Source organism: Rhinatrema bivittatum, chromosome 5 (genome assembly GCF_901001135.1).
Source record: "Rhinatrema bivittatum chromosome 5, aRhiBiv1.1, whole genome shotgun sequence".
Taxonomy (NCBI): domain Eukaryota; kingdom Metazoa; phylum Chordata; class Amphibia; order Gymnophiona; family Rhinatrematidae; genus Rhinatrema; species Rhinatrema bivittatum.
Window position 1 is genome coordinate 93,922,404 of NC_042619.1, and position 26,800 is coordinate 93,949,203.

Below are 26,800 nucleotides of genomic sequence, written 5' to 3' on the forward strand. Positions count from 1 at the left end.
CAGTACACCACAGTTATCTGAGTGAGTATGTGTGTGTGTGTGGGTAAGTGACGTGCTGTGCTCGCCTCTCTCAATATCTATGTGTGGGAGGTGATGTAGGCCTATTAACTCCCTCCCTTTCCTCTGCAATTCATACCGCACCGCAGGCAGTGAGTGTGTGCATTCCTTTTGGACACACTGTCCTTACCCAGCAGTGATCCAGTGCGTCCACTCATGACAAAGGTTGCCACACAGATCTGAAAGTATGGGCTGTTGTCAGATTGGCCTCACGCGTAGTACTCTTACATTTCCCCTAAGCCTATCATTGATAAGACCTTGTGTTGAGAGGTGGAGGGGGTGAGGAGTGGAATGACAATTGGCTGCGTCACAACTCCGATATGCACTCTGACAGTTTGATATGACTGCATATTTGCCTGTACTGCATACTCCCCCCTCCCCCCCTTCCCGCTGGTGGATCTTCCACCGAGTACCGGGAGTGGTAGTAATAGTCCCGTAAAATGGGGGTGTGCAGGGATCTCAGAAGTTCTGCTGACAGGGGAACCTATCATGTTTGGAAGGGGTATTTTTGTTAAGAAGCTGTCCCCTGAAGTGGGGATGCAGGGATAGCTGGAACGCAGAGTCGCAATGGCCCCCTCATGCAAGGAATGTTAGGCTTATCCGTAGAACTGGGTTGGTGGGGGGCACAGTGGCAGCATGTTGCTGAGACTTGTGGGGGTGTGTATGTGTGTGAGGGTTGTAGATGCATGAGTCCTGCCAGGACTCAAATTTCAGGGTGCCTTTTTCCAGACAGTGGCCTCTTTAGCCTCCTCTCTGTAGATCATAACATGAACAGTTAACCTAGCTGGTGCCACAGCAGGCCACATCTTTTCACACATACTCACAATCTGTATAGGCTGGCAAGGTATGCCTACCTGGAATCTGGCACATGGAGCTCAATTTTTAACTGTGCAGACATAGAAGTGGTAGCATCTATCTGCTGTCTAATCTAGGGGACCAATTTGCCTTTAAACCTTTGGCATTTAACTTGGCCAATAAGCCATCTTGGCATTATGGCCTGCTGTTTTGGTGCAGGATGCTGGAACATGGTGCCATCTGCCATGTGACAACTGAGGAGGAGTGATGGAGTTGTGTCGTGTAGAGCAGTGGTCCCCAACCTCGCTGGGGGCCCACCAGCCAGTCGGATTTTCAGGATATCCACAATAAATATGCATGAGAGAAAATTTGCATGCACTGCCTCCATAACATGCTAAATTTCTCTCATGCATATTCATTGTGGATATCCTGAAAACCCGACTGGCTGGTGGGCCCCCAGGACAGGGTTGGGGACCACTGGTGTAGAGAATGGCCACAGGGAAAGAGCAGATGGTCTAGAGGATTGTAGCTGTTGCTGTTTGGGACCAGGTAGACTGGCATAGACTACCTGCCACCTCTGTATTGACCTATCTGGTGGATCTGTCTAATCCTTGTTATCGCATCCTTAGCTAACAGGTATTAGACAGATCCGCAGGTGAGGCCAGTACAGGGGTGGCAGGCGGTCTGTGCCAGGACAAGATAGCAAATAGCACATGACATTGTAAATGACCTGAGCAGTACGTTGCATGTACACCTGTACATATATTGTTAGGGAGTAGCTGGCTTGTTACGGCGGTTACTACCCTAAACCAAAAGGGCCTGATACTTCACTTTCAATGCATAACCAGCATGGCTCTCCGCTTCAACGGCAGGAGAGAAGAAAAACAACCAATAGGGGCTGTATGACATAGTCTGGGTAAAGGGAATAAACATGGGTGTAGCTTGCTTATTGCAGCGGTTACTACCCCTACTACCCCTAACTAATCAAGCTAGGTATTTCACTTGGATGCAGCTCCATCACTGCTCTCTACATTAATGGTGGGGGTGGAAGGGAAATAGAACCAAGAGTTAAGAGAAAAAGATAAGTATGAGAGAAAAAAATGTGTGAAGCTTGCTGGGCAGACTAGATGGGCCATTTGGTCTTCTTCTGCCGTCATTTCTATGTTTCTATGTTTCTAAGATATGGTATCATTACATATACAGGCTTTGCATCTTATCCTTATTGCACAATCATGATTACAGCAAAGAACATAGAAAGCAGAAGTGGCACCCTAGTAGCTACAGTACAGCTCTAATTTTAGAGCCAATAACAGCACAACTATGTGCTTTTAAATCAAAGGCCCCAGTCAGTCCATGTTGAAACAGTGCACTCAAGAGGATAGCTTAAAGCCCAAGGCAGCAGAGTATAGCATGGAGGCAGATGACCAGGACCAAAGAGCACAACATGGAGGCAGGTGATCAGGACCAAAGAGCACAGCATGGCGCCAAGAGCCCCTTGAGAAGAGACAGATACATGGAGGCAGGAGCCCCAGGAGAAGATATAGCAGCATGGATGCAAGAGACCCAAGAGAAGACAGAGAAGCATGGAGACAGTGGCAGGCTGAAATTAGATGAGACACCAGTATCAGGAGCAGCAGATGAGACATGAAGAGACGCGGCAGCAGCTGAACCATTTACTGGAGACGGCCTCAAGGAGGCTGGAGTATGGGCAGAGCGTAAAGGAGGGCATTAGAAGCAGACCGCAGGACTGCAGTGGCACACATTAGACCATCACCATCATCTAGTTGGCACAGCAACTCTGAAGTCAGATTGGGCCCAGCAGGCTTCTTCCATCTAGCTGGCAAAGGAACTCTGCACGGAAGCCTGGCCAGGCTTGTCCTACAAGTCTTGTTCTTCAGCCTTAGAGGCCAGGTGTTTGGGTGGCTTCATGGGCCTTTGCCATGTCGTTGCTTGCCACTTAGGTGTGGCATGTCCTTGGGGGGACCTCCCTCTCAGTCATCTCTCAGAATGGGGCTGCTGTGTGGCATTGAGTCCTGTGATGCTGGGAAAGGTACTGATGCTGGTTCTGGCACTCTTTGAAGAATCTGTGTCATGACAGCAGTGAGATTATTTATTGAGGTTGCCACTGTAGTGAGACCATTGCCATCTGGGCACTCATGTCCTGGGCTTGCCCAATGACAGCCCTCCTCAGGAACACTAGCACTGCCCGTATTTGGTGTAGCCGCATATGATGGCTCCTTTCCAGCAAATTCAGCTGCTCCTGCATGGAGGCCAGTGTGGTTGATGGTGCTGTTGGGAGTGCTGGTGGCAGAGCTGGTGCTAGGGATGGAGCTGGTGCTGTGCTCATGTGGGTAGATGAGGTTTCGGCCTCCAGAAGGGGCATGAGGGGGCTGGTGGGCTGGTCTGCCTCAGTGCCTGCTGCCTCTTGCTGGTGATGTGGTGTGCTGGAGTGAGGTTGCACTGCCTGCACTGTGTCTCATTGCAGGCTGAGTCCATCCATTAAGTCAGAGAGAGTCAAAATGACATTTAGCGGGCTTGCTGAGCCCAAGACATCCAGGGGAGGGCTGTGATGCTGCTGCTGCTGCTGCTGCTCCTCCTCCTCACTAAACTGGGTCTCTGCATCCATAAACAAGGGTTCAGTTTACATTGCAGCTGTGCCGCTGGTCCCTGGAGATTGGCGGCTCAGACCGGCAGAGGCCTGGGCGAGAGCTGTGGAAACAAAGAAGAAAACAAAAGTACCAAAACTAGGCGGGTCACACATGGAACATTTGGCATAACATGCACACTTAGCATTTTACACAATCAGGCCGATTCAGTCAAACATGCGGGAGAGCCGGCGCTCTGAGTTGAGCGCCCGCTCTCCCAACGCGCGCCCAGGCACTTCTCCTGGGTGTGCTATTCTCTATTTAAATTAGGTGTCGCACAAATACGGAGGTCCTAGGGACAATAGCACATCCCTAGCGCCTCCTTATTAGCGGAAGTGGCGGCTATCAGCAGGTCCGACAACCAATGCTTAATTTTACTGGCATTGGTTTTTGAACCCGCTGACAGCACTTTCCCAGTGCTTTCTAAGGTTAACGCCTGCTTGGCTGCACATTTTACTTTCAGTATTCCAGGGAATAACTAATAGCGCTCATCAGCATGCATTTGCATGTGATGAGCGCTATTGTTTCAGGGTGGGCGGCCGCGCGTTTTCCACACGCTGTTACTACCCCTTACAGTATAAGGGGTAATTATAGCGCGTCTAAAACGCGAGGCCAAACGGGGGCTAAACAGTGCACTCAGCCGAGTGCACCATTCTGTATCGGCCTGCACGTGAGCACATTATGCCAAACGATGTGCACAAATGTAGCAGCCTTGCCATTAACAGTTGAGGTGAACTTACCGGCTCTGGCTCACATGGTTTCTAGCCGCTCAGCCAAGCCCTCGAACATGTTCGATCCCAGCTGCTGGATGAGGCGCCCCTCCATGGGCGTGAGCACTATTGGGCACGGGGATCCTCCGCCGGTCTGCCGGGAGTACTTGTTGCAACTGCTGACCTTCAGCTTTAATTGTGCCTTTATGTCCCGGTACCTGTGGGCCACCTGCTCAGAACTGTGCTCAACACCACTCCGCCTGGATATTGCCTGTGCAATGGTGTGCCACATCTAGCCCTTCGAAGCCTTGGAGGTCCTGGATGCATGGTTTCCAAACAGAAAGGGATAATACTCGAAGACATCAGCAATAATCATCTCGTCGTCCTCGATGCTGAACTTGACAGCCCTCAGCCGAGGGCATCCTGCTGCCTGGCTGTCAGAATGGGGGTGCCACTTCCCCTACCAGAGAGGTGCCCTCCCTTTCCTCGCTCTCACTCCCACTCCCATCTCCCCTCCCTTCCTCCCCACCTGCTGTCCCTGGCTTGCAAATTCCCTTCCCCTCTACCCTCTCTCTCTATCCCTAGCTGCCGTCCTCCTCCCTCCATCCTCACCCGCCTATTCCCTTTCCACTCCCTCCATCCTCGCCTGCCTATCCCCTTCCCCCTCCTGCCTCCCCCTATCCCTTCCCTCCGGTCTATCTCTACTCCTGGCCCTGGCCCTACTCCTACTCCTCCTTTCCCTACCACTCTTGCTCTCGTCCTCCCTCCTCCTCTCCTCCCTCCTCCCCCTCCTCTCCTCACACCTCTCCTCTCTCCCCTCTGGCCCCGCCCCAGGACCACCCCGCCCCTTTAATAAGGCCCCAGGACTTAGATGCGTCCCGGGGCTTTACGCACGTCGCTGGGCCTGTCTAAAATAGGCCTAGCGTGCATAAGCCCCCCTACGTGCTTAAATCCAGAGGATTTATGCACGTAGGCCTTTGAAAATCCGGCCCACATTACGCAATGTGCATAAAACAATGCAAGACATGGCTAATAGCACGTGCAGCGGCTAATGACTCACGATGCACTGACGCACCGTGGAATGTGCTGACGCTTTGCGTGATGTGATAATGCTGTGAGCAAAAAAACGCAAAAAAAAACCCTATGTGATGTGAGAGCTGGGAAATTACCCTAACCACACCCTTTTTTAAAATCACAGGTGCTATTTCTGCTATAAATATAGCATTTTGATAAATCTAGGGGTGTTTGTGTCACACATAGCATTTTGAATTTTGGCCAAAAAGCTCAGTGTTTGTCTCATCTGATCACAAAATCTTATCCCACATTTTAGCTGGGGCACTCTGATGCTTTCTGGTAAACTCCAGCTGTGCTTTTTCTTCAGTAATGGCTTCTTTCTAGTCACCCTCCCATGCATGCCAGTTGTATGCAGAGCTCTTGATATGGTTGACTGGTGCACGTCCACTCCAGTCTCAGGAACTCTGTAGCTCCTTCAAAGTGATTGTTGGCCTCTCTGTGGCTCTCCTCACAAGTTTCCTTCTTGCTCTGATGCTGAGTTTTGAGGGACAGCCTCGCCTAGGCAGTGTCTAGGTGGTGTGATGTAGCTTCCATTTCCTCACAACCGATCCAACAGTGCTCACTGAGATATCCAAGCACTTGGATGTTATTTTGTAGCCTTATCCTATCTTGTAAATGTCTATAACATTATCTTTAATTTCCTTAGAATGCTCTTCATTTTCACAGCTTTCCTTCAGATTCACAGTCAGACCAATGGTACTGGAATTAGGGGGTCTTTTATCCAGAAAACTTGCCTTTTTTAATGATTCACTAGTAGAGGTCAATTGTAAACCAATTATTAGGACAATGTCTTTCATCTGTGGAAGCTTGGAGCTTCCAGAACACAGGGTTGAATACTTATGCAAGCAGCATTTTTCAGTTTTTAATTTAATGTTACAAAAAATGCAGAGAAATAATGAATTGTGACTTTGAAAATTTACTTTAAGAGCATACTGGTTTGCAATAAACACTGTCTGGAACAATCTGGTTAAGTGTCATTTGTAATCCACAGAAATCTGCTGATGTTTTAGGGAGTCATGTATCTACTAGGGATGTCCAGGGGAAAAATATTCATTTTTGGTTTTGGTTCATTTTCTGGAGTTTTTTTTTTCTCATGAATTTCAGTTCATAGATTGCTTGATTCGTTTAATTTGTGAGAAAAAACAAATCAAGCAATAAATAAACCATGAAAAACAGCCAAAAATCAAAAATGGGGGCTTCTGCCCACCTGCCCGGAAAAATTCCAGGGCCAGGATCCTTCCTGGCTCCCACTTACCCAAACTGGAGAAGATCTGCTGGCAAGGCCTAGGTCCAGGATGAAGCCTTGGCAGAATCCAGGCTGATGCTGGGGGCTTGGCCCAGTCACTGGGTCCCGATGTCAAGGCCTCAGCCTAGGCTTGAGTTGAACCCAGGCCCAACACCACATCCCGGCCCGGAGGTCGGATCCCGATGCCAGAGTCTCAGCCCGGACCCAGGCCCGATGCCACAACCTGACCTAGAGGCCAAGTCCCAACTCCTGGGCCTTGGCCTAATCCAGAACCCGGACCCAGGCCCAATACCACGACCCGGCCCAGAGGTCGGGTCCTGATGCCAGGCCTCGGCCTTGACCCAGGACTGATGCAGCAACCCAGCCCAGAAGTTGGGTCCCGCCACTTGAGTATCGGCCTAGGTTGGAGTCCAGAGCCAAATATCGGAACCCGGCCTCTGGGTCCGGTTGGGCCTGGGACTTGTTGAGCCTCCGGCACTGGGACCTGACCTCGGGGCCGACTTGCAGCATCGGGCCTTGGTCCAGGCTCTGGCCTAGGCCGAGGCTCCAGCATTGGGTCCCGGCCTCCAGGACTGGGTTCGGGCTGTGGCCTAGGCCCAGACTTCAAGACCCAAGGCCAAGCCTTGCCATTAAATACCCCCAACAGATCAGGTAAGAGACCCTGGCAGGTCCTTTGGACCTCGGTCTATGCCCTAGACAAGGCCCCAGCTTCAGGCCTAGGCCTTGGCAGAGGCACCAGTGTCATGCTAGAGCATAGGCCATGGCCCCTACTTGGGGCCTCGGCCTATGCTTTAGGCAAGGTCCCAACTTTGGGCCTAGACTTAGACCCAATGTATTAATTTTAAACGAATGCAACAAATAAGGTTTGTTTCATTCGGGGCATTCCCGATTTGTTTCAGGACTCCCCGAATGAAACAAATTGCCCTTATTCAGTGCATTTTTAAAATTCATTCGAAACAAACGCACATCCCTAGTATATATATATATATATATATATATATATATATATATATATATATATATATATATATATATATAATTATATATATTGGTAACCCTTGGTTTTCTTCACTAAAAAGACTATACAATTTAACTCAGGAGGCTCAGTGTAGAATTTAGTGAAGAGCAGTTTGGGGTGTACTTCCCCATGTGGGAACTGCAGATGGTGCGTTCTGGCTGTTTATCATCCCCAAGCATCATCAAGCCTCATGGATTTTTAGTTCAGCTTCTGTTCAGACTGGTTGTGGATTTTGAGTTAGCCTTTCAAGAGGACAGGAGTTTGCTGTCTCCTACCCCTTAATTTTCCCCTTATTTAATGAAAAAGCATTGGGGGTTTTCCTTTTTGGGGTCAGCCTCCTGTCTGACCTGCTTCAGGCTTGTTTTGAGCTCTCTGGGTAAGGTAAGTAGGGGCTGGGGAGCTCTCCATCCCCGGCAAATTTTTTATGGGGCTGGAGTGATTCAGGGAGGAGCCCTGGCTAGGTCCAGTTTAGCCCAACGGGGTATGCCTAGGCCTTGAGATATCTTTATGGGACAGGAGGGGGTTGTAGGGGACCGGAAAGGTCCTGGTCTGACCCAGCTCAGTTCAGCCTGGTAGGCCTGGGCTCCAAGATTGTCTTTAAGGGGCAGAACCCATTTTGCTTGTTTTCTTGTTTGGAGATATTTCATTACTGTTATTTAATGCTTTTTTTAGATCAGAAGCAAAAAATGAAAAAAAAAAATACCAAAAATTAAAAAACTAACCAAAACCAACATTTTTGCACTGCACATTCTTACTGGAAGCCCAAAGGAGCAATAGGAAACTGCCAGGATTCTCAACTGGAAATTAAATCTCACTGACATTGGTACCCACTACCCACCAGCATGGCAGTTATGGGTACTTGCTAATTTATGGCACATGAGCTCCAAAAAACTGTCTTACTAAATAAACCAGAGGTATCTTGCAGGACACCCGCAATGAATATTCATTAGATTTGGTTTGCATATTAGGGGGGGGGGGGTTTCAACTTTGTGGTTAATTTATATATTCTAATTATCCTTAAAATCAGGACCAATTGCAATCTCAAGGACTGAAATTTGATAGACCTGATATAGATCCAGTAGTGCAGCACTAGCCTAATGTGTCTAATACTGTCCTTAAACTCTTCGGCAGGTTTCATCTTCCGACTGCACCTGATATCACCTCTCTACAGCAATTGTAAGTATTGTCTCTATAGCACTCCCAGCCCCATCTGGCCCAAGGAGCACAGGAATTCTATACCTGAAATGAGACAGCACACTAACTTTGATTTGCACATGCATAAGGAAGCTTGAAATTATCAGTCCATTTATAATCCAGATGTTACAATGTAGCTCAAGAAGAGAGGAAAAGCTCGTCTGTGAACATCACCTTTCTGAAATAATTTTTCTTACATACTTCGAAGAGTCAGCTGAAATATATAGCATTTGTTGAATTAACTGAAAAATACACCACTTGCATACACAAGCAAATGAAAAGCATATAAAGTTCAACATTACCAGGCTGCATTACCTAAAACTGTAACCAGTGCTGACTTGTCTGAATGAGCTGTGGAACTGCAGGTATAACGTCCACTGTCATTACTTTTCATCGACATGACAAATGCAAATGTAATCCTCATCATAGACAAGTCCGCCAAATACTGGCTTTCTTCAAAACAGCAGCCCTAAGATTTAAAGAAAAAGGGCTTGACTTTAATATCTTCACTTAGAGGTTACATAAGTCCAAAATGAGAGGGTAAAAATTAGTGATGTGCAAAGCCATTTTAAGGCATTTTAACGTTAGCGCTCGTTCGGGATTCGTTGTCCCCGAAACAGGACGAATTAGGAAATTTCATAGAAATTTCCTAATTTGTCCTGAACGAATGTACATCCCTAGTAAAAATAGATTCTGCAGTCATTACCTGTGGGAGATGTTTTTTAAAACTCCATGCAATGCTGAACTCATCTGATTTGTACACAGCTCTGCATCTTATTAGGAATGGCTCTCCCAACTGAAGAAAGAGATCTTGTGATGGACTTTCAGATTTGCCATTTAGATCTGCAAGATGGACATTCAAGGAATTAAAGTCAAATAAAGCAGTTTTACCACAACATAATACTACGGTTTGTTCATCAGTTTGGTTCCCTTTCCTTCTTTTGCTATTTGCATTGTCCTTAAAAACAGATACAAAGATGGCTCACATGATCAAAGAATTGATCATGAAGAACAAGTCTCCAAACATAGATTTCATGATTTCCACTAATCAGGGCCTGTGCAAGCATATTAGGCACCCTAAGTGAACCTTACAATGCCCCCACCCCCACCCCTCCCCCAAAATAATTTAAAATTATGCATTTATAATAATAGATTTTACATGAAAAAGGACATTCTGGGGTAAAAACAACACTTACAATATTATATTTAATAAATATTATATTATATTATATTTAATAAAATTGAATCCAAATGTGATGGTAAAATGAAATTAACAATATATCAAAAAAACCACCACGTTACACTGGATATGAAATAAGAAGACCGTCATATGACCAACTAACGGCAGAATTAAAAAAGCATTGCAATTTTACTTAAAGTTGCTCCTACTCTGTGAATACTTGGTTTAATATATTTAATCATTAGTCTTCAAAGTGCAATTTTTCTGGGGTTGAATTTTTTAAATTGCACGTGAAAATGGGCACACACAGTAGGTGTTGCGGTCTCCATCGCTTCCCCTCTACCCGCTCTGCACTGCGCTTACCTACAGTGGTGGAAACGCCGCTCTCGCGGCTCTGCTGACCCTTCAGGACGTCTGCCATTGCCGGCTCATCTCCCTGCTGCCACGCGCGCGCGTGAGGACGCGCACTATGGACGCACAGCCACCGGAAGTCGGGCCCCGCCCGGGTTAACGACGCCACACCCCAAGCCCGATTTAACCGGCGTTCGGTTTCCATCTCATTGCCTTGCAATGAGGGTCGCTACTGGATAGTAGTTCTAAGTTGCGCTTCTCTTGTTCCACGTTCCTGACTTGATTTCAGCTCGTTCCTGACTCCGCTTCTGCCTGCCGCCTGCCATTGACTTCAGCCTGTTCCTGACTCTGCTTCTGCTTGCCGCCTGCCATTGACTTCAGCCTGTTCCTGACTCCGCTTCCGTCTGCCGCCTGCCATCGACCTCAGCCTGTTCCTGACTCCGCTCCAGCTGGCTGCCAGCCTGACTTGGGTTCATCTCCGTTCCTGCTCACAGCTTGCTCCAGCTTCCAGCACGCTACAGACTCCGTTCCTGCTCACAGTCTGTTCCAGTTCTCAGCACGCTACAGACTCCGTTCCTGCTCACAGTCTGTTCCAATTCTCAGCACGCTACAGACTCCGTTCCTGCTCACAGTCTGTTCCAGTTCTCAGCACGCTACAGACTCCGTTCCTGCTCACAGTCTGTTCCAGTTCTCAGCACGCTACAGACTCCGTTCCTGCTCACAGTCTGTTCCAGTTCTCAGCACGCTACAGACTCCGTTCCTGCTCACAGTCTGTTCCAGTTCTCAGCACGCTACAGACTCCGTTCCTGCTCACAGTCTGTTCCAATTCTCAGCACGCTACAGACTCCGTTCCTGCTCACAGCTTGCTCCAGCTCACAGCACGCTACAGACTCTGTTCCTGCTCACAGCTTGCTTCAGTGCACAGCACGCTAAAGACTCTGTATCTGCTCACCTTCTGCTCCAGCTCCGCTGGACCCCACTAGCCCCAGTCTACTGGACAACCACACCTTACTCTCTGCCCAGGCCTTCTGCTACTATAGAGACTTACACTGTGCTCCTAAGTCCCAAGGATCTAGGACCATACGGGCTCCTCCTGGGGGGTTCCTGGTTCCCGGGTGAAGACCTCTGCCTGTGGCTCCGCCTCCCGACCTGCCCTATCTTGGGGTAGTTCGGCCCAAGGGTTCACTCCTGGTCTGCAGCTTCCCGGACTGCAACAGTAGGCTTGATTAATATGCACAGAGAGTTCTTTAGGAGTCCCTGGCATATCATTTCAAAAATAGTCCAGCCCAATGTATTTCGTGTATTCATCAGGAACTGAGACCAGATGTTGTATGCCATTCACAAATGTTCACTGAATGCCCCATCAATGTAACAAACGCTGTTTGCTTAAAAGGTTACTATGAAGAAACATGATAAAGAAAAAACGTCTACAACATGACCACTGACAAACCCTGACTGATGAGATTATAATCTTGAATGATATAAAAGAACATAATTATAACAGTAAAGAGTTCCACTCAGTCTGTTAATTTAAACCATGGGGTGTCACTGTGTTTAAAATTATTCATTATCACTTATCCACTGTTGTTCCTTATAATTTAAAAATGAAACCACCACATGAAGAAGGACTCACTGAGTCAATTACACCCCACCGAAGATTTTCAAACTTGTGATTTTTAGAACTGCAATGTCCAACGATCGGAGCTTGTTCTCTGTTGTTTCTAAGACAATGTTGGTGTTCATGGAGACGTGTGCAAATTGCGCATTTCACTCTCCCAATATAAATAAAAGGACAGGCACATTGAACGATGTAAATAACATTGTTAGAATCACACGTGATGGAAAAATGAAGATGTATGGTGAACCCCAATGTAGGGTGAGTTCAAATAGTGCCACAAAAAGATTATTTACACAGTTCAAAATGTCCGCATGGGAAGAGGCCCAAAAAAGTGGAAGCGGGTGTAATGGAGGTTTTCTCTTCCATGGCTGCTCGAACAACATGTTCTCAGATGTTTTGGCCCCTGGTTTATCAAAAAAGTGGTGGTTTGCTAAAAATCTGATGTAAAGTTAGAACATGCCAGTGGCAATTAATGCTATCAGAAAACCACCTTGAAAAAGGTACCACACATACTGTAGACTCATCCTGATGTTTGCTGCAATATTGTAACAATGACTCTCTGTTAGAGTATAATGCTCTATGGTAAGCATTTCTCACTACATTCGGAGGATAACCTCTGGCCAGAAATTGTTGTGTTAGAATAGATGCTTGTGTCTTCAATTGCTGTTTTGTGGAACATATCCTGCGGATCCTAAAAAATTGGCCGACTGGAAGCTCAGTCTTCAAACTGTGAGGATGAAAACTGTGTTATCTTAATAGGTTATTTTGATCCGTGCTTTTTCTATAAATTATTGTACTTATTTGACCACCTTCATTTATTATTAAGATAGCTAAAAAAGACAGTCTGTACTGGTCATAAGTGATAATGAATGGATCTAAAGAAAGTCTTCTTATTTCTCATCCAGTGTAATATGGTAGTTTTTTTGTATAATTTATTGTATATTATATTTACATGCACTACTGTGGTGCCAACCAGAAAACCCTGCAAAAAAAAGACGTTTGGAACCATATGGTGTTAGGCTTTTTTGAACATGTGTTGGCTCTGAGCTTGACCCACAGAAAACCATGAAGAAACTGAAATAAAATTACAAATAGTAAACCTCCAATACCAATATAGCACTCAAACAACCCTGCTTATGAAAAGGGGACTATGTAAATATTACACCAAGCCCTAAAACACCAATACACCTCCTATTAGGAAAACAGAACAAGCAAGACTGCCACAGATACCTAGCAGAAAACCTCACTTCATTCACACTTGCAGAAAACACAGACAAACACAGAGACCATAAAATATAAATAGAAATGTGCAGACAAAAACTGAAATGGAAACTGCAGTAAGTCAGACCCTGTATGCAGTGCAACAATGGATAAACAGAAACACCACCATTCTTTAGAAAACATAAAACAGTAAAATTGAGAAATATAAAACATCAATCATAATAGTAAAGCCATACTAATAAAAATAAATATTTCAAAACAGCTGATGAATACAGTAACATCCAATAATTAAAAATATTTCAAATCAGCAGACACATCAAATAACATCCAATAATTAAAACTAAGGATTAAAAATCTTCTGCTCTCCATACCTGGGAGCTTTTGATTTCCAGTCACTCTGAAATCACCATGGATTAGTTGGGGAGGGTGCAAAAACATTCACCTCTCTGACTCACATACCCATACACTCTCCAACACAAATACCCTTGCTTACTCAAACATGCTTACACACGTGCTCTCTCACATACACATAATTTCACTGTCATTTTCTCTCACATGCTGTCTCACACAAACATACTCTCTCACACACACACACACACAGTTTCTCTCTCACATGCTCTCTCTCAGACACACAAGCTCTTTCTCACACTCACATACACACACACACACACAAACACACATACTCTCTCTCACTCTCTCTCTCTCTCTCTCTGTCCCACATGCTCTCTCTCACACACACACACACACACACACAAATATACATGCTCTTGCACTGGCAGTCACAGCAAGGAAGCAGTTGCACTCCAAGCTTCCATCCCCCGGGACAGTACAAGGAAGGGAGCTACTGTACTACCTGCAAGAAGCCTGTCCTCTCACGTTCTCAATCTGGATAGGTCAGATCTCCACCTACTTTTCTGGCTGCTGTGCTCCTCTGTCTGTTGTTCCTGAGTGTGCACTGAGAAGGTAACATGTGCTTCTCTGCTGTGTCTGCACACTTGAGGAACTCCTGGCTCTGAGGGGATGATATTAGTGCTGCCACATTTGATTGTGGGGGGGAGTTGCAAATGCAGAGATATGTGCTGAGCGGCTCATTGACTTTTACCCCATCACTAACTGGGTGGTACTCCTTGTCTCAGGCAGGCTGCAGGGTCCAGCAAGGTGCCATCTCAGGAACCGTGATGCTTTTTGTGGCTGCCTAGTCCACTTAATAGTTCCACCAGCCTTGTCACTAATGACAGTATTAGATGAGTAGCTAGGAGATAAAGCAATGCAAAATATGCAGGCAATTCAAAGAAGGGCTAATCTCTTGAGCTCACTAGAATAAAGTGGTCAGGTGTTCTGTAAGTGTGGGAGTTCCTTCATATATTTTGATACAGTTGGCTTTTTTACAAGAGGAACATATGAATGATTTCATCACAGATTATGATGTTTGAAAAACTATGCTTGCATTCATTGGGATCGCCATACTCTTTCCGATGGGTTACACATTTAATGGTAATACCTATTAATTCTTTTCTAGATTTGAAACAAATCAATTCAACAATTTAACTATAAAGTAATTATTAAAACAAAATCCTAAATATCATCCAAGGGTTTTTTTTTTTCTAAAAGCAAGTCAAGCAATTCAAACGGGGGATGGGGGTGGAAATTATAACTATCTATAAAGAGACAGACCGAGGAATAATCTAAGAACGAATGTATTCACAGGCAGGATGGCAGTGCAGGGAAAACGCTTCCAATGGAGGTGGTGGGAGCCCAGATGACAACAGAATCAAAGAAGGTGTGGGACCCGTCCAGAGGATCTCTATCTCTAGTCATAAGGAAGTGAGGGGAAGCCAGAGTTTGCAGTGCTGCAGCAAGCAGGACATGGACATTTATTTATTTATTTATTTATTTATTTTTAATTTTTAATATACCGATGCTCCTGTATACAATACATATCGCACCGGTTTACATGGAACTGAAATGTCGCCACAGTGGCGCGAAATACATTGAAACAAGTTGAGGAAAAATTTTTTTTTTTTCAGCAGCCTTTACCTACCCTCATATTCTGCATTTCTATCATATTTCTCATAATTATGGTATTTTGCTTCCTGAAGTAATTTAAAGCAGGGGTACCTCCTCTAACTTTGCCGGGATAAGGAGGACAGTCATTATTTATTTATTTAATTTATTTAGGCGTTTTATACACCGTCGTTCCAGAATAAGAATGAGGAATAAGATGACAATGTTTCTGTCCGAAAAGGCCACACAATTTCTGCTCAGTTAAACCAGGAACTGAGAAAACGTCTGTGGAGTGAGGCTGTGGTCTCCATCCTTCTCTTCCTCAGGTTCCCAGGCCCCCCACGGGGAGCCTTTTTGAAAGCACCTGGTTGGTGGGCTGAAGCATGACAAAATGAAAAGGAAGAGAGGCACCGTGGCTCCTCATCAATCTTCTCAGTTCCTCGTCACAGTAGTTACATAGTAGAGACCACTTTACAAAAGAATTAAAAAACAAAAACAGGATTGCTTTAGAACAAACCATGCCTGCAATTGTTTACCCTTAACAACGTATGGCGAACCTCATATGCACAGCGAATGCAAATGTCTCCCAAATTAGGAGACACTACTGTTTTAAATGATCAGGAAAATACGGATTGTAAATAAGTCATAAAGAAATTTCATGCAATCCAAGGTGAATTTTAAAAGCCCGACGTGCGCATGAATTAGGGGCTGCGTGAATATGCGTGGGCGCAAGACGGGCATGGTCTGGGAAAGGGCATGGGCAGTTTGGGGTGTGAAGCTGAGATGTGCCTACCCGCTCTGGCACACGCCGATGCCCCTGCCACATAGCTTTACTTCTGCATCGGATGCCGTGTAACTTATAAAATAAAGATAAGTAGGTGGATCGGCTGGGCATCAAGGGATAGCTGGGGAGAGTGAAGGTTATTAAACCGGGGGGGGGGGGGGGGGGGGGTTGGAACACCTCTCTCTTAATGGGGTGAACTGGGAACGAATTTGGTAAAGCTGAAAATGGCATTGGTGTGCGCCATTTTTAAAATCCCCCCATTTACGCAGTAGAAGCAGCATTTGCATTGCCCTTGCGTGCACTCGCTTAAAATTTGGCGCACATGCACACATGGCCAGGCTATTTTATAACAGGCACACATTTATGGGCATTTATGGGCATTTATGGGCACTTTTTATGAAACTTGTTATGAAATAGCCGCATCCCTGGGTACGGACCGATGAACAATTACACATGTGCGCCCGCGTGCCAGTTTGAAAGTTACCATCCCAATGTCTAGCTCCAGGTCCAGTGGCTGCTCCATGAAGCTTCCCTGCCAGGTCATAGCTATTTAATCCAGATTTGTTGACAAACGCTGCCACTGGCTCACAGGGCAGTCTTGGTCACCACATTATGGGGCCTATGCAATAAACTAATGATAAAAATGTTTTATTCTATAACTCGGTAAATTTTTTATGTGCATATTAAAAATGGGCCTTAATATACTATGCAAAATATTTACCAAAAGCATGGTAAAACGTGCCCTCAGTAGCATGGCCATAGGACTAACATGTATATTAATAACATTAACACAAAAAAGTTTAATGTCTACATTAGCTGCGGCCTGAAATCCTACGTCAGCTTGCCCTGTCAGTTTGGGTAGGTTAGCTCAGGAAATTCCCTCGCTCTTTGAGTACCACTGACCAGGGCCGGTGCTAGCTTTTTTGGTGCTCTGTGTGAAAAATTACTGTGCTGCCTCCCCCCCCCCCCGATTCATTCAGCATCTGTCCTGGGCCCATCAAATAAAGCCCAGCTCCGTCCTGCAAGTTATATTTTTAAAAACTGACTCGCCCCCTACCCCAGAACCCATGGATAGGAAAGGGTATTAGATACCCTAAGCAAATCTTACAGCCTCGCACACACGCCATCCCAAACACCCCCACATTCTTTACAGACAAACACAATTAAATAATGCATTTATAATAAATTGTACATGAAAAAGAACATTCAAGAGCACAGTCTTCTGAGGCAAAAATACTTACAACATGCACATTGTGGGGTACATTTTAAAAAACAGCGCGCGGACATAGTTTTGTTCGCGAACCAGGGCAAACAAAAGTACGCTGGATTTTATAAGATACGCGCGTAGCCGCGCGTATCTTATAAAATCCAGGGTTGGCGAGCGCAAAGGGGTGCACATTTGTGTACCTTGCGCGCACCGAGCCCTGCACACACTGCCCGTTCCATCTGAGGCCGCTCCGAAATCGGAGCGGCCTCGGAGGGAACTTTCCTTCCACCCCCTGAACCGTCCCCTCCTTCCCCTATCTAACCCACCCCCCGGCCCTATCTAGACCCCCCTACCTTTATTCGAAAAGTTACTACTGCCTCCGGGCAGTTATAACTTACGCGCGCCGGCTGTCTGCTGGTGCAGCAGGCCCCGACACAGGCGTAAATCCGTGGATAAAGGTAGGGGGGGGGGTTTAGATAGGGCCGGGGGGGGGTAGGTTAGGTAGGGGAAGGGAGGAGAAGGTGAGGGGAGGGCGAAAGAAAGTTCCCTCCGAGGCCGCTCCGATTTCGGAGCGGCCTCGGAGGGAACGGAGGCAGGCTGCGCGGCTCGGCGCGCATAGGCTGCCCAAAATTGGCAGCCTTGCGCGCGCCGATCCCGGATTTTAATGGATACGCGCGTATCTATTGAAATCCCGCGTAATCTTGTTCGCGCCTGGTGCGCGAACAAAAGTACGCGCTCGCACAAAATTCTAAAATCTACCCCTTAGGCTCTCACTCAGACACATATATTCACACACATAGGCTCCCAGACACACACATGCACAAACACACTGGGGTAGATTTTCAAAGGGGTACGCGTGTTGGATACGTGCGTACCCCCGGCAAACCTACCCCAAACCCCCCCTGCGCATGCCGAGCCTATTTTGCATAGGCTCGGTGGCGCGCGCAAGCCCCGGGACGCGTGTAAGTCCCGGGGCTTGCATGGAGAGGCGTGGCGGGGGGCATGGCGGGGCGAGGCGGGGCGTGGCAGTCGCGACACGGCGTTTCAAGGGCATGGCGCGGGTGACGCGGCGTTTTGGGGTGGCGCCGCAGGCATGTTTTCGGCCCGGGGCGTTCCGGGGGCGTGGCCGCGCACTCCGGAACAGCCCCCGGGTCGGGTGATGGTGTGCCAGCAGCCCACTGGCGCACACAGATTTACGTCTGCCTCCGGCAGGCGTAAATCCCACTATAAAGGTAGGTGGGGGGTTAGATAGGGCCATGGGGGTGGGTTAGGTAGGGGAAGGGAGGGGAAGGTGAGGGGAGAACGAAAGAAAGTTCCCTCCAAGGCCGCTCCGATTTCGGAGCGGCCTCGGAGGGAACGGAGGCAGGCTGCGCGGCTCGGCGCGCACAGGCTGCCCAAAATCGGCAGCCTTGCGCACGCCGATCCAGGATTTTAATAGATACGCGCGGCTACGCGCGTATCTATTGAAATCCCGCATACTCTTGTTCGTGCCTGGTGGGCGAACAAAAGTACGCGCTCGCACAAAATTATAAAATCTACCCCACGCCCCCGGAACGCCCCTGGGCCGAAACCACGCCCGTGGCACCGCCCCTGAAACGTCGCGTCGCGTTCGACACGCCCCCAAAATGTCGCGTCACTCTGGGCATGCCCCCGACACGCCCCCAACATGCCCCTTCATGCAAGCCCCGGGACTTACTCGCGTCCCAGGGCTTGCAAGCGCCGCCGAGCCTTTGCAAAATAGGCTCGGCGCGCACAGGGGGGGTTTGGGGTAGTTTTTCGGGGGGTATGCACGTATCCCTTTGAAAATCTACCCCACTGGCTCTGAACCACACATGCTCTCAGTCACTCACACACATACACACATGGCCTCCTGTTGTCTTCGGGCCATGGTGGAATTAGTTCCACCATGGCACTGGGCCTACTGATGTCTTTGTGCCCCTGCGTGTCTCCTGTTGTTTTCAGGCCACGGTGGAATGAGATCTACCACGGTCCCAGGCCTCCTGACGTTTTTGGGCCCTTGAGGGCCTCCTGATTTCTTCCGGCTGGCCCCACACACACAACCAGAAGACAGGCTTCTCCAATGGTTACCGGCGGCTTGCAGCCTCTCTGCTTCTTTAGCTGCCAGCAGCCTCACGGTCTCTCCTGCATCCACCGGCTCACCTCCTCCCCCGGGTGTGCTGCCCTGTGTAAATGTACGGTATGCACACCTGGTCATGCCGGGCCTGCCACTGACAGGTTAGCTCAGGGGATTTCCTCTCCCCCTGAACCCACTAAACAGACAGTGCCCCCCTCCCAAAATGCCCTCCTCAGCACTAAGTTCCCCAGTATAGCAGGAACAACTCCCAAGAGTCATCCCTCACAGCCCCCCCCCCCCCATCACAGAGCATATTAGCACCCCCCTTCCCCCATCCAAGAGAGAGACACCATCCCATGGCACATATTAGCATTGCCCCAGGGGCATCTCCCATGAAGATCCTCCCCCTAACAGGAACCCATCCACCTCTCCAGAACAAGTCTTGCTTTATCATTGATGGGAAAGAAGGATGTCAGACCACTTCTGCCTGCCCTGCTACCCTGCTACCAACCCCTGAATGATGCCACTAGGAGGCACTTCATCATATAGTGAAGCACAACATTCATACATGGTCATGCACCGCGGGGGGGGGGGGGGGCAGGGCCGGTGGAAGCACTAGGTGAACTAGGCGACTGCCTAGGGTGCCACTGGTCGGCGGTCAGCATTGGCATGGTCTCTCCCTATTCCTGCCTGCGCGACTGGAGGAGAATATGCCACAGCGTGATCTCACTTGGGTGGGAAAAGCGAGAGACCATGCCAATGTCGATGTAGGCGGGAAGAAGAAGAGTGTGTCCTCGTCGCAAGAAGCTGCAGTACTGGCCTGGGCCGTGCTGCAGTGAAGAGCAGCAGCAGTGGTCCCATCCACTCAGGAAGTCGTAACGTTTGTCCCCAGTTCCTGCTCGGCTGTCGGAAGCTGCCCAGGAGGCAGAGCAGCATCAGCACACACAGGCCTGAAGAAAGAGGAAGAGCACCGTGGGCTGTGGGGTCTGAAGGATGAGGCTGTTGCTGATGGCCTTGTGCTACCAGGGGAGGGGAAGTGAGTGCAAGAGAATGTTCATGTGTATGTGTGTGTTTGAAAGACTGCATGAGTGTCCATGTATGAGAGGACATGCCCTTGTGTGTGCATGTATGAGAGACAGGTCATGTCGGTGTATGTGTGTGCATGTATCAGAAAGAAAGCATGTCTCTGTGTGTGTGCATGTATGAGAGAGCAAGCACGTGTATACGTATGAGAGAGAGAGAGAATAAAGTTTATGAACAACAAACCCTCTCCTTTACCCTCTGCTAATCCACAGCAATCTCAGGGCATCTGGAATTAAAAAGATCCCAGGTATGGACAGCAGGGGAATTTTTTTTTACCTTTATTCATTTTAATTATTGGGTGCTCTCTGATGTGTCTGTTGTTTTTAAATAGTTTATTGGTATTTGGAAAATTTGTATAACTTTTAATTACTGAATGTTGTTCTATTCATCAACTGTTATGAAATATTTATTCTTTTTATTAGGATGGTTTTACTCTATTGATAATTTATATTTCTTGATTGTATTGTTTATGTTAAATTATTATAAATTCCTAATTTTATTTGTGTGTAGGGAGGGTGTGACCGGGGCAGGGGGGAGGGAGGGCAACAGGTTGTAAGTTTTGCCTAGGCCACCTAATAACCTTGCACTGGCCCTGGAGGGGGAAGGGAACTCTTTCTGTTTGCAAGTTTGTGTGAAAGGGAATTCTCCTGAGCTAACAGGCCCAACACAAGATGGATAGTTAACATGGGGATTTCACACCACAGTGTGGCTGGTAAAAATGTAATACTTAGTCCAAGAAAGATGTGAATTTTTTGCCTTTACTACCTCATGGGAAACAGCGGGAGGATGCTGCATATCATGCTGTTTCTCATGAGCCCAATAAAGCCTCATTTGCATATAATGTTGCCTTATTTACCTGCAGCTAATTGGCAATTGGGGATTGCATGGAACACTATTTTTAGCATATAAGAAACATCATTAACAACATGCTTGCTAAACTTTTATTGTGTAGGCTCAGTTTATAAAGGTTGTTTTTCTAGGTATAGAATGCCTTTCATCTACTTGTGTCTCAGTTTATCTAATTCATTTGAGTAGTAATAACAATAATATAAATAATTAAAATAATAACATTGTTCATTCTTCCTTCTGCCCCTTAGAAGCTGTCGTGCACACTTGGCTCCAAATAAGTGTTCTGAAGTAATCAATTCAATGCATACATTTCTTATATTTATTTCTTTGTTTAAAAGTTTTATATTCCTCATTTTCTGCAGTTCTAGGCAGGCACAGAGCCGGTGCAACAGACCGTGCAAGCTGTGCTCTTGCACAGGGCAATGACTTGGAGGGGGCAGCAGCCTGCAGGCCACTGCTGGCCAAAGATAAGAGGAGACTCTGGGGCAGCCCAATGAACCCCAACACACTGCTGGCCAGTTCAGAAGAGGTCCCGGGCCACCTGGGGCCTCTCAGCCATGCCAATGGCATCAGTTAAGAGAATGCCATGGGGCCATCTGGTGGATCCTATTCCAGCAGCAATCAAGATGATAAGAAGGCCGCAAACCACCCAGTGGACCCCATCCCACTGGCAGCCAGGGTGAGGACAAGACTGTGGGCTGCCTGCCAGAATCCTTCCTGCCAGCAGCCAGGATAAAGGCAAGGCCATAGGTTGCTCAGCGATTCCTGAACCGCTTGCAGCCCAAGTGAAGAGGATAAGCCCAGAGCTGCTGGCAAATCTCAACCAAAGACAGTATCATAATGCCTCTGTACTGCTTCATGGTGCAACTTCTTCTTAAGTACTATGTCAGTTCTGGTCACCACATCTCAAAAAAGACAATATACAGAAAAGGTAAGAGAGCACAGAAAAGGCAACCAAAATGATAAGAGTGATGGAATAATTTCCCTATGCAGAAAGGATAAAGAGGTTAGGACTCTTCAACTTGGAGAAGAGATGGCTAAGGGAGATATGATAGAGATCTATAAAATAATGAGGCGAGTAGAACAAGTAAACGTGAATCAGTTGTTTAGTCTTTCAAAAAGTACAAAAACTAGGGGACACACAATGAAGTTACCAAGTTGTACATTTAAAATTAATAAGAGAAAATATTATTTTCTCAACACATAATTAAGCTCTGAAATTCATTTCCAGAGAATGTGGTGAAAGCTGTTAGTGTAGCTGCATTTAAAAAAAGGTTTGGACAAATTCCAAGGTCCATAAATCATTGTTAAGGTGGAGTTGCAGAAATCCACTGCTTCTCCCTGAGATAAGCAGCTTGGAATCTGTTTACCCTTTGGGATCCTGCCAGGTACTTATGACCAGGATTGGCCACTGTTGGAAACAGGATACTATGGTCTAACCAAGCATGGCAAATCTTATATTCTTATGACGAGCTAGAGAGACTCAGGTGTGTGTGAGAGAGGAAGCTGATGTAGTTCAGAACAGCAGACACATCACACACAAAAATTAAAACTGATAATGATGACAAATTCTCTCCCCTATACCTGGGAACTTTTAGATTTTCAGTCACCCTGAGACTGTCATGGATTAGTGGGGATGGGGTGCACAAACTGTTGCGGTCCCAACCGCCCCTCTCCTGATAGGGCTCAGGCCCGCCTACCTCCGCTCCGACGGCCACGGGATTCCGCCTGGTCCTGGTCCCGGTGGGCTCCCTGTATGCGCACTTCCCACGTGGCCAACGCCATTACGGGTCCGTTCCTCTCCGGCCTCGCGTGCGCGCGAGGGCGCTCTTCTTGTGCACCCAGCTCCCGGAAGCCCGGCCCCGCCCTCTTGGCTGACGTCACGCTCTGCTCCCGATATAACCGGCGTTCAGTCAGTCCCTAAACGCCTTGCAACGAGGTTCCCAGCTATCTAGTTGCTTCCAGTTGCGTTTCCTGTTGTCTTCCTGGTTCCAGCCTTGACTCCGGTTTGCTTCTGACTCCGCTTCAGCTCGCTGCCTGCCTTGACTCCGGTTTGCTTCTGACTCCGCTTCAGCTCGCTGCCTGCCTTGACTCCGGTTTGCTTCTGACGCCGCTTCAGCTCGCTGCCTGCCTTGACTCCGGTTTGCTTTTGACTCCGCTTCAGCTCGCTGCCTGCCTAGACTCCAGTTTGCTTCTGACTCCGCTCCAGCCCGCAGACCGCTTGTCTCCGGTGAGTCTGACTATGCTGCAGCCCGCGGTGAGCCGTGTCTCCAGGTTACCTTCCACATTTGCTTCAGCCTGCCAGCAACCCTACCCGGCTTGCCACGAACTTTTACCTCAGCTTGCTTGCGCTGGTCCCAGTGTACCCTCTGGGCCAGCTCCCTGACCTGGCCTTCTACTGTGACTCTCTGGCAATACTCAACCTGCCTCTGCTACTGCTAGGCCTCCTCCCTCCCCTTCGCAGACAGCCTTTCTGGAAATTCACATCAGCGCCTAAGTCCCAAGGGTCCGGGCCCCTACGGGCTCCTCCCGGGGGGGTCCCAGGCTCCGGGTGAAACCTTGCCAGCTGGTGTCTCCGCCTCCTGGCCTGCCCTATCATCTTCAGTAGGCCGGCCCAAGGGTCCACCTTCTACTCTCTCAGCAGTCCAGCCGTAACACAAACTTTCTCCACCTTTCTCTCTTACAGATATCTATGACAGTCTCAGGGTGGCTGGCAATCAAAAGGTCCCAGGTATAGGGAGAGTGAATTTTTTTTTATCATTATCAGTTTTAATTTTGTGTGTTATTTGATGTCTGCTGTTTTAAAATATTTTATTCATGTTTAGGAAATTTAAAAAAAATGTGTATATGAGTTTTTAATTATTGACTCTTCTATTTGTCAACTGTTTTTAAATATTTTTATCAATATGTTTTTACTATTATGATTAATGCATTTATTATATTTCTTGATATTATTTGTTTGAGGAATGGCAATGCTTCTGTTTTTCCATTGTTTCACTACATAGAGAGTCTGGCTTGTTGCGTTTTCCAGTTCAGTCTTTGATTTCATGTTTCTATTTATACTTTATGGTTGCTCTATTCTGTATTTGGTGAATGTCTGTGTTCTGCATGTGTGACTGAGATGAGGTATTCTACTAGTGTGTAGTTTCTGTATAGGGATTGTGGGATGACCAAGCAACTTTCTTAGGCTGGAGGCAGAAACCACACTGACTCCAGCCTTTTCTTAACAGATTCTACGTTTATTTACACTTCTCAACATACAATCAGCACAGTGTCTACCTTCTAGCAGTACTACTCGCAGGTTTATTCAGGACAGAAATGCATATCGGAGCTGCTTTCTCCTAATACCACTGCTTATCTCTAGCAGGATTACTTACAGATTCAGTTAGGTCAGTGATGTATGTAGGAGCTGCCTTCTGCTGGAGACCTGGGCCAGGCCTCCTGTTCCCAGCTGGACTCTGCTTCTTAACCTCCCCAGCTGGGTCCCACCCACAGAACTCTTCCTGCCTAGCAGGGTCCTGCCCACAGAGCTCTTTCCCTCAATGGGATTTAAGGTGGACCAGGCATCTAGCCTGGTACTGCACAGGTTAAGGAGGGGTAGTTAGGCCATGCCTTCACAGGATCTATAGCAGTCTGGGATCTTCTGTTTTCCAAATAGGACGTATATTGGTGTTTTTGGGCCTGTATAATATTTGCAGTGTTGCCTTTTCATAGATAGGGTTCTTACTGTTTGAGTGTTAGCAGTTAGTGCTGTTTTGGGGGAGTTTTATTATATTGCAATTGTAATTCAGTTTATCATAGCTTTCAGAGGCCAAGCATACACCTAACATGCTTTACAATTGGATTAATACCATATGGGTTCCAAATGTCTTTTTTAAAGAGTTTTCTGATTGGCACAACAGCAATGCATGAATATATATTATAAACTAGCTGTACCCGGCCACGCGTTGCCGTGGCTCAGTCTGGTTTAATTTCACAATGCGCATTAGCCCTGCTCCAGCCATCCCAACTCCCTCCCCCCCCTTCCCCGGCGGTGGATGGACTGGCTCGGCGACTCTTTTACCCTTTCCTCCTCCTGTGTGTAACTGTCCGGCAGTCCCTACTCCCTCCCCCTTCCCCAGCGGCGGAGGAACGGGCTGAGCCGTTTCTCGGTGCGGCGACTCGTCTGCCCTTTTCTCCTCCCCTCTGTGATACCAGCACGTAGCGCAAAGCTCTATGGTCCGCACATGCGTGGTAGAGCTACTATCTACTGTGCATTTGTGGTCCGTCAGTTAGAGCCCATTTATATTGTAGATAGCGTGTGTTGCTTTTATGTCCAACAGATGGTGCTGTTTTTCCCAAAAAGCATGTTTTTACCTGTCACAGGTGTGACATCTATATAATATAGGTATATAAAAACATGCGCATATTAGAATGCAACCTTGTGTCAAAATTTCAAAGCAATCGGTGAAGAAGTTTCAGAGATTTAAGATTTTGAACAAACAAACATTTACATTTTTATTTATATAGATGTAAGTGATATTTTTACCTAGAAGACTATACTTTGAATATTCTTTTTCATGTAAAATCTATTAAATGCATTATTCTTAACTGTGTGCATGAGAAGCCTGGGGGGGAGGGGGTGCATGGCCATAACATTTGCCTAGGATACCTGATACCCTTGCATTGGCCATCGATTCTGGGGGAGAGGGTGAAAACCTGAGAGGTGTACCAAGGATTGAGACTGAATGAGTGGGGGGTAAACAGCACAATAATAGTTTACCCAGAGCAGCATAAAAAGCACCAGCCCTGGGCAAATTATATCATCATAATTAATAAAATTGAAAAAGAACTAAAACAAAAACATGTAATCCTAAATGATAAACTGGAAAATCCACTCAGAATCTACTTGAATGGAAGATGATAAATAGGTCTGAGCTATCTGAAAGATGTTCCCACTTGTTCCTTGCATTCAGAGGATGAAGCCTTTTTATGCATCCCCTTATCAGAGGTGGCTCAAGGCAATCTGCTACCTGAGACCAGGGGTGAGATTAGGGTTGCCAACTTTTCCACAGACCACGACTGGATACTTGAGTAATCTGGGGGGGCAGGGAGGAGGAATCACAAGGAGGTGTGTTTGTCCCCCCTCATTTGCATTAATTTGCATACAATTCAGATCATCCACCTTGATATCATGGTATCAGGCCTATTGTAAAATGCATTGTTTGTGGGCTTGGCCCTCAGAAAGCCATGAATAAATTAAATTGCTAATACAAATTGGTAAACTTCTCAGACAAAAACAGGATGAACTGCCAGCACTCAAAGAGTAACAACCTTACTCATAAAAAGGCAACAGTGCAAATATTACACCAGCCCCTAAAACACCAATACACTTCCTAGTATGAAAAAAGAACAAACCAAGATGCATTAGATTCCTACCCAGAAGCTACAGGCTAGCATGCTAGCTACCTCACCTCAGTCTGTTGCGCCCTTCGGTCGCGGATCAGCTGTGACCTTTGCTGCTCACCTCATTTTGCCATGTAGCTCCTATTCTGGCTAAGATGGCCACCACTGCCTCTGCACGCAGACCTCCCTGGCATTCCCGGGACAGCGTGGGTGATCCCGATCGCCATCTTGAATCTGGTGTACTTAGGGCACGCGCGCGCGCCTGCCTCCGTCTTATCCACGTCATGGCGGGAACCTCGGGGGCG

General features: G+C 47.2%; 1 protein-coding gene across 2 annotated transcripts in view; it reads right to left on the reverse strand.

Moving 5' to 3' along the window:
* FLT3 (fms related tyrosine kinase 3) overlaps nt 1–26,800 on the reverse strand; it is a 223,348-nt gene that overhangs the window by 96,408 nt on the left and 100,140 nt on the right. For both annotated transcript variants that reach the window (XM_029602605.1, XM_029602604.1), the window contains exons 7-8: nt 9,446–9,582; nt 9,055–9,208 (exon numbers count right to left, since the gene is read on the reverse strand). In XM_029602605.1, coding sequence (XP_029458465.1) covers nt 9,055–9,208; nt 9,446–9,582 — 291 coding nt within the window. The remainder of the gene's footprint in view (nt 1–9,054; nt 9,209–9,445; nt 9,583–26,800) is intronic.